Genomic DNA, 8,862 nt, shown 5'->3' with positions numbered 1-8,862 from the left:
CATTTCCCCTTGTAAGGACAGAAATCTAAGAAACTTAGGTAATGTCTCCGGGTTTATCCAACCAAAGGTGAGTCTTTTACCCTAGTGAGGAGAGGATTCCAGTGAAAGCCCACAGCTGTAGCTTGCAAAGGAAGCTGGGTTGGGGATGGGCTTGGGTCAAGTCTAAAGATTTGGCCAGTGTCTCCCCAGATGGGGGCAGACTGGCTAATAAACAGAGTGCCAGAGCTGGGCATTTGGCAGAATTCTTGACTGCTCCTGGCTTTCCCTTTTCGATCATGATAAGCCGCAGCCACAAACTGTATTTTTGTTAAATGTCTTCAATATCCTTGATGGTATGTCTGAAAATTTCCCTCATATTCTTGTAGTCGAGAGCATTGGGTGGTATTGAATCAAGTTTAAAAAAAAATGGAAGAAACCACCCATTCCTTTAAATTACATTTAATAACAGTGGCAATGACCAACACTGAGCAGTTGCCTTGTGCTCTGGTCACAGCACTGGCTTATTAACATACTCTTACCACTCAGAGAGAGGGACACTGAGAACAACAGAAATGGTAAACATTGTAAGAACAGAATGAGAGTCAGAAGCAAATGGGAGGAACTCTTGAGTCAGGAATTTGGCAAAGATCAGGGGAAACAGTGACCTGAGATAATGGGGGGGTTCATCTTTGGGGAACTGTAGGAAATTCTTGGTGCCTAGAGACAGCAGGGCAAAGAGGAAGAACCTGGCTGCCCAAGTGAGCCAGGCTCTGGCATTCTATCCCCACATCCCCGTGGACCATGTTTATTAGGGTCCATTGGCCAAATGACAAGCTCCAGAGATCAGGTAATAGTGGGTTTTTCGGGGACTTCAAGGTCCTAGAACCTTCTTTATGTTCCTTCTTCATCTGTAAAATAGCCCAGTGAAATCTGCCATTGACTCCCCAGGAAGATCTTGAGTATGATCATCTGTGACCCTATTAGATAAAGAACCAACATGTTGTAAACATCTCCAACAAACAGGAAGGTTTATGTTCTATCAATCAAAATTGCAGCACTTGTCTGGTAGATTTGCTTTATGTAAAGAGATTAGGTAGATCTTTTGGAACATATTTCAGACTAAAGTTTTTAAGAAGCTGTAGTTGAGGTTTACTGATGGAAAACATTCCATTACCAAAAAAGCAAAGGATGCATTTAAGTAGGATTGACTTCCTACTAAATCTTTCCAACTGGGCTTCCATACTGCCTACATGCCTAGTGCTCAGGTTTGGATGAGCTATTAAAAGCCCTGCTCCCTTCAAAGTGCACTACAGTGGCAATGATAAGCCTGAATGCCCTCTCTTCACAATGGAGAGAAACAAGTTCACAATGGGGCTACACTGAAAATGCCCTGGGCCCAGAGAAATACGTCGTCCCTGGATGAGCCCTGCTCAGGTCTCACTCAGAGGACTATGTGGACATCAGGTTCTTTGCTGCTATTAAAGCTGTCACCATCCCTATGGCCACTTCCTGGTGGCAAAGTGGGGACCTAGGATCCCAGGTCAACTTGACTTAGAAGGAAGGTGCATGGTAGTGGGGAGAAAATAGAATTGGTGGGATGCAGAGATGGTTCCCCACTGTGGCCATGCCATACGGATGCCCAGACCCTGCCCTGGGGTCCTTTCCAGTATCCCTGGAAATGGTGACCTCTGGCCGCTGGGTTGGTGTCGGCCAGCAGGTCACAAGCTCCTCCACCTGTGTCTGATCCCTGTCTGCTCTCTGCCTTTCTTGCACCACCTGCATATAGCTGCCTTACCTCAAAGCCAGAGAAGCTCGACACCGTCAAGTGAAATTGGAGCCACTCCCCCAAGCAGCCCCCACCACATCCTAACCTGGCAGACTGGGTGAGTTCTCCTTCCATGTTCTTCACTGTGTCAGCTCGAAAGAGTGTCATAGATATGCAGATCCTAGTGGCATAAAGATAAGTCAGTAAATGGATGATGGGCATTTGTCACTGAGAAGTGTCTTCAAGAGAAGCCCCATGATCCGCTGTCACCTCACTCTGTTGCCTAGACTGCAGTGTCTCACTCTGTTGCCTAGACTGCAGTGCAGTGGTGCAATATCGGCTCACTGCAACCTCCACAGTTCAAATGATTCTCCTGCTTCAGCCTCCCTAGTAGCTGGCATTACTAGTGTGCATCACCACACCTGGCAAATTTCTAGTAGAGACAGGGTTTCACCACATTGGCCAGGCTGGTCTCGAACTCCTGACCACCTCGGCTTCCCAAAGTGCTGGGATTACAGGCACTGGCCGGCATTTTTGTTCCTGCAGGTTTATCTGTAGTAATTTTTTACACGAGGTTTTCTGGAGCCTTCATTTTGGGCAAGAGAGAAAGCGTCCTAACACTTACTGAGTGCTTGCTGTGTACTCAAAGGCTGGGAGCAGCTTCTAACACACAGCTCATATAATCCTTATCGTCCCCTGGCAACAGAAATACCCAGATGTTTTAGTTTCATAGATGAGGCTCAGAGGAACTAAGTGCCTGGCCCAAAGTCTGACAGCTGGAGGGAGCTGGAATCCTAGCTCTGCCCTCTGTGACCCCAAACCCTGACTTTTCCCACTATACCGGTAGTTAAGTGTGGTCCCCAAGCAGCAGCACGTGAGAGCCTCACCTGGGATCTTATCAGAAATGCAAATTCTCAGGCTCATCTGTAACCTAAAAAAATCCAAAACTCCAGCCCAGCAGGCTGCTTTCTGATAAGCCCTCCAGGTGATGCTGACATACACTCAAGTTTGACAATCACTGAACAAAGTTTGACAATCACTGAACAATCCCATGCTGCCTGATTCCTTTTAAAATAGGGGAAACTGGAGCCCCAACTCGCTGTTCCTGTGTCTGCTCCTACTTCTTGGGCTGTCTGTCGGGCAGTAGCTGCCCCTCCGTCCTTAACTCTAGATCATTAACACCTACTCACGTACCACCCACACCCCAGCAGCTCTCACCTGTGTGGCCAGGCAGCCTCTGCAAGGTTTAGGGTCTAAGAGTCTCACTAAGATTAACTCATAAAAGAATGACACATCTTTCATATATATAATACCTCCAGTGACCAAACAAGAAACTTCAGATTGCAAGATCCCTCTGTAGATCTTCCAACTTTTCTTTTTCTGAATCATGCCCAATCTCACCCGATTCAAATATATGATTGTATTTGGCAACAGGCTCTGAAATGTACAAGCACTCCTCAGGGTCCTATGCACATAAGATGGTCTTGAAACTTGCCTGTTTCACCATCTACAACTAGTGAGGACTCAAGACAAATTTGAAACAAAACAGCTATTTTGGTTCTTGCGTAAACTCTTTGCTATGATGTGACACGAAATGAGGCCACAGGTAAAAAGTGCCAAAGAGGGCCCATCCCTCCTAACAAATTATGTCTTTTGACTCAATTATGGGGACTGAAAGTACTGCATGACTTGTATGATCTGTTGCTAACTCAGGTATCTAATCAGTAGGCCTTTCGGATGTATTACTAAGCTGCTAATCGTGTCTGTGTCAGTTTCTCTCTGTAACATGACCTCTCTTCTCTTCCTCCTCCTGCTTTCCTTTGTTCAGAGAAGCAACAGAAAACTCACCCATTCTGGATGGGTCTGAGTCTCCACCTCACCAAAGTACTGATGAATAGAGGTACCGTAAGAGGAGTTTTGTTCCTACTGCCCATGAGTCTGTGGTCCCACATGTGCTGCATATGTGTTGCTTTTCTCCATGTCACCGTTTCCAGAATGCTGTATTTATGCCTTATTTCCAGATACGTGGGGAACTATATGTTTTTAGATGGAGGTTCTTACATCAGATGTTAGATATTCCCAATACTGCTTCCCAGGCTGGAGTGCAGTGGCATGATCTTGGCTCACTGCAACCTCTGCCTCCCTGGTAGCTACAGGTGCACACGTGGCTAACTTTTGTATTTTTAGTAGACACGGGGTTTTGCCATGTTGGCCAGGCTAGTCTCGAACTCCTGACCTTAAGTGATCTGTGCGCCTGGCCCCAAAGTATGTTTTAGACTCACCATGTTCTACCTATATTCAAATATTTGTAGACATTTTACTGTTAGTAATCAGTGTCCCTGAAAAGAACAGCATTGCTGCAATGTAAGTTTCAAAGCCCCAAGGGCAGACTGAGTTGATCCAGAAGCACCCCCACCGTATCATCCCGGCATTCTTAACAGCTGTGCTGAGTACTAAAGGCTGTGAGCATTGCTTTCCGAAATGTCCATAAGCCAGCATTTTTATTGCTACCACCATCCTCAGGGAGCTCGTTAGAAAGTTCGACTCCTGGGCACCACCCTGGCCTACTGAACCTAGTGTGCATTTAACAAGATTCCTGAGTGAATAAAACGCCTGTCGAAATTTGCAAAGCACAGGGACAGAAAACACCTGGTCTGGTTCCTAGCCCCAGGACCCTTACAGTCTAACTGGGACACAAGGCATTGAAATCAAATTGCCCATCAGGAGATATACGAGGAGCATGAGAAACTGCCACACTTACGTATTCAGTGCTCTAAGACTTAGAAACAAAACGCTGAGAGGATTCAGAAATGAGAGGGTCACTTTTGAGTTCACGGAGATGTTATGTGGGCCTGGCTCAGAAGCCTGCGGTGGGAGGAGGGGGTTGAGACAGGGAGAGACCATTCCAAGTGCAAAAACACGGATGCACAGACAAGGGTGAGGGGTGGTTAACAGAGAGTCTTGTTTCCTGTAGAGAAAAAACTGGACTTCTGACAAGCTCGGACAATATTGCAAAGTTGGCAGATGGAGAATTGGAGGACTGGGACTTAGGCTTTGGAAGGAAGGTAGACAACCCCCCGGCCAGTGCCAGAAAAGAGAGGAGATTTTGAGATAGGATGATGTCATGAGGTAGGAAGAATGGCCTTTTTCTCCCCCAGTATGGGAGGGCCGATCATCTCATCTGCTAAAGGTGATGGAGGTTGGGATGATAGCCAGAACTAGAATTAACCAGGTTTGAAAGAGCTGCTGTGGAAATGTAGGCACATCTGCTTGAAATATCTGCATACTTCGTGTGCATACATGTGTGCACGTGCAGGGACACACCTACATACACTGAGCAACAGCTCCTTCCCAGACCAGGTAAGACCGGACGCCTCTAGAGGGCCTCGTCCCCAACTGCAGGACTATTCAACAACCCAAGTATGTGCTACCAATTGTTTTGTAAGTTATAACATTTACAAAAATAATTCAGTTTGAAATTCCTCCCTCCCAGCAGCCCCACCTCCCTAGGCCAAGCACTTATAAACCACACAATCCTGTGAGATGTGGGTGAATTTGCCATCTGTCTGGTATCAGAGGGCCCCTGGCCAGTACGCTTTGCAGGCCACACATCTCAGCATAGTCCTGGGAAAGGGCTTTCTTCCTGTGGAAAGCCCCCACAGGCACTGGCCCTCACAGATTCTGAAGTTGTCACTTCTGTGACCCAGACTGCCCAGTGCCAAGCTGCTCTGCTGGGTCACAGTTTAGAGAGCACACCTACATCTTCATCCAGCCCCAGCTCCTATTCCAGTGAATGACGGACTTAGCTTTACTAGGGCAACTATTGAGTGGCCCCATTTGTATTATTCATGAAGAATAAATGCTTCCTAAATGGTCTCTCTTATTAATTTTGCTTTCGTAGCACATGGCATTCCTTGACTATTACCCTAAAATTGAATTTGTACTGCAAGGCAAAGGCTTAGCTGAGCAGCCAAAACCAGGGTCTCTTCCCCCAACTTGAGAATACGAGACCAATACATGAAGCAACATTTATAGCTTTAAAGATGGGGAAGCACTAAGAAAGATTCTGTGTAAGACATCACAATTTTGGAAAAACACATCTTTACATCTTTTCCTCCAGCTCTGTTTCCTCAGAGGCAGGAGCAGGCCAGTGGTTTCCATACTGTGGCCCCTCTGGGCGCCACCTGAGAACCAAACCACCGATCCAGCAACTCCCACCCTATCATCCAGATCCCAATGCCCTGTCATATATGAGTTCTGTGACCCAGAAGGAGAACAGCACAGGCCAGCTAAGGGTTAGGCTCTTCACATACCGAATAAACCACCACAGGAAACCCTTAACCTCATCTACTGCCTTATCCAGACATCACTGCTTTGAACTCAGTGGTCTCTCCTTGAGCCTTTATGTTCAATACATAGTGGACTTTTGGTCCCTGTGAAGCAGGTTATATTGTCACAATTATTACTCAACTTTAACAGTAACAGTTTGAACCAGAAACTGTTCAGGATCCAACATACAAGATAAGTCAACCTCATTTTATAATATTAGCCTATTTAAGAGTGTTTTTCAAAGTGTGTTCTGTGGATCTTCATAGGTGATACTCTTGCAGAAGTTCTGGGACAAACAGTAATCCAGGACTTCTCAGAACCTTTAATGTATGTTTCATATACATTTACTTTTCAGGCTTCTTAAAGGCAGACTCCTCAAATGTATTTATCCATGGAACCTTTTTTTCCCCTCAGACAACTCACAGGACTACTTTGGGAAACACTGGCTACAGTGGTTCCTTAGATCTCATGAAGTCCCGAGGGAACTTTTGTCCCAAACAGACCCAGATCATGTTCGTGTTAGAAACAAACATTTCATCAACAGTTTAAGAAACTACTTACATGTGCCAATATTCGTTAGTTACATATGAAAAACTCAGTTTAACACGCGTAAGCAAACAAGAGCACGTACCGGCTGATGTCACTGGAGCCTGGGCTGGCTGGGTCTCGTTCCTTCTCTAGCTCTGCTTCCTCCTCCTGTTAACTTCGTTCTCGGGAGGAAATGACATCTTTGTGGTTTCAAAGCTGCTCAGGCACGTGGCCATCTTTGAACCAGGGATTGTGATCGGGGGACTCTCCTTGGCCCGGCCCCATTGGGTTCCTTGTCCCCTGGTCCCCCCGGGAGTGAGGATGGCGGCATGGTGGACAGTACCACCAGGACCACGTGGAATTAGGGAGAGATGTCCCCCTAGGAGAAACACAGGACCCCTGGAGGGCCCAACCACCTCTTCCCCTTAGAAGTTTTTCAGTCAGGCACAATTTCAAAAGTCAGCTTAGGGTGGAAAGAAAGTTTGCAGGACAGGTGTCCCAGAAACGTCCACTTACCACCTACATATAGTAATACCCGTGGCCAGTGTCATCATCAAGGGCCTTTTCTTACTTTGCTTCTGAAGCTCGTTTATTTCTGGTGCTCCAAGCACAGGACTCTCAATAAAATCCACCAGTATGTGCACAGATGCCTTGGGATGTTCCAGCTTTCATGGATTTTAAGGCCAGATGAGAAACATTTACAACATCCCGTTGTTCCTAGAGAGGTTAGCAAATGAAACGGAAAGCTGGGGATGACTGCGGATTCTCAGTCGTGAAGCTGTGTTTGGTACTGAAATGCTCCTAAAACTCACCTGCTCCAAACTACATTGGGTTAGGGTCCCCTCCTGTCACCCATCCCTCACCACTCCCCTAGCACTCCCCACAGGGAGATCAGTTGCAGGAGATGAATTCAAAGGGCTCATTCAGGATCGTTGGAGAGAGGCTGTTTTTCCTAATCATGATCCCTAGTAATGACTATCGGCTTCCACCTATCTATGATTGCTTCTCGAGATTTAAGAATTACTTCTACCCAACCTAAATGGTGATACCTACCTAAAATACTTAAAAAAAAAAAAAGCCTTTTATTTTCTTCTATAGACTTTCCTGTATATTTTAAATGAATACACTTTTATAATCACAAAACAATGCATGTTATTTAGAATAAAGCAACGTCACCATTTTTTTTTTAACTTTTAAAACACAATTCAAAATACCACCGCAGTTTCACTATAGGGAAACCTCACATTTCGAATGTTCTTCCAGGACAGAATAAAAATGTCCTAGTGACATCTGGTTAGCCCTGGGGTCTCACGGAGGACAACCCCGGCAGCTGTCGTGGGAAAAGTCCCCTGAGGAAAGCCCGGAGAGTCTGGCTTCAGCTGCATCTGAGGATCACCTGGTGGGAGCTTTGGCCGCTCCCAGCGCTCAAACACACCCCAAACCAATTAGGCCATTGTCTCCCGAGGCGGGGCCCAGGCATGAGTATTTCTGAGAGTTCCCAGGTGCTCCCCGGATGCAGCCACGTTGAAGAACCAGTGCACTGAGTAAGCGTTACCTTCCGTTTTCCTCCTTCACAAATGCTCTAGGTTTCAAGCGGCCCCTCTGTGTGGATTCTGGGGCCTTCTGTACACGCAGCACTGTTGAGGGTCTCAGGCCTCACTGCTCTGAACAGGAAAGACTCGTGGTTAGCCCAGGGCCCTGTCAAGGTGAACACATCCTTCTCAGTCTAGGCCTGGCTGAGCCCGTCCTCCTCCACTAACTGTCTCATCTCCTTTCTTGGGCCTCCCACAGGAGCTACAATGATAGCTGTTTCCTGGATTCCTCCCTCTATCCAGAACTAGCTGATGTCCAGTGGTACGGGCAGGAAAAAGCCAAGCCCGGGACCCTCGTGTGAGCCAGCCCGGCCTAATCTGACCGCCTCAACGCCATTCTGAGATCACCTCACTGCCTCTCATTTGCCTTACCCAGACGCACCGTCACCCTGCACCAGCTTCGGCCCTCAGCACTTTTTTTCTCCTGTCTCCGCATTCCCTCCCCCTCAAAAACCTGACTGAGGAGACACTCTGGAAGGTTCCGGTCCCACTGTGTGTCCCCTGGCGCTCTTGCCCATAGAGAGCCAGACACCAATCCTCAATGGCACCTTGGTGGCTTCCCTCTGCCATGACAGCCCCTAGGCCAGGAACCGTCAGGGGGGCCGGCTGGCATCCAATTCCTGCGGACAAGTAGCATTGGGAGAGAACAGGACAGGGGACTTGAGTTAC

The 8,862-nt window shown here is 47.2% G+C and overlaps 1 protein-coding gene across 1 annotated transcript in view; it reads left to right on the top strand.

The window, feature by feature from the left end:
* Positions 1-8,575, top strand: part of FRMD4A (FERM domain containing 4A) — a 349,079-nt gene extending 340,504 nt beyond the window's left edge. Inside the window, exons 21-23 of the mRNA XM_011934291.1 lie at positions 1,766-1,862; positions 3,573-3,644; positions 8,393-8,575. Coding sequence (XP_011789681.1) covers positions 1,766-1,862; positions 3,573-3,642 — 167 coding nt within the window. The 3' untranslated portion in view covers positions 3,643-3,644; positions 8,393-8,575. The remainder of the gene's footprint in view (positions 1-1,765; positions 1,863-3,572; positions 3,645-8,392) is intronic.
* Positions 8,576-8,862: the final 287 nt, after the last annotated feature.

This window comes from Colobus angolensis, unplaced genomic scaffold (assembly GCF_000951035.1).
Source record: "Colobus angolensis palliatus isolate OR3802 unplaced genomic scaffold, Cang.pa_1.0 Scaffold133, whole genome shotgun sequence".
Taxonomy (NCBI): domain Eukaryota; kingdom Metazoa; phylum Chordata; class Mammalia; order Primates; family Cercopithecidae; genus Colobus; species Colobus angolensis.
This window is presented reverse-complemented; position numbering and strand designations above follow the sequence as displayed.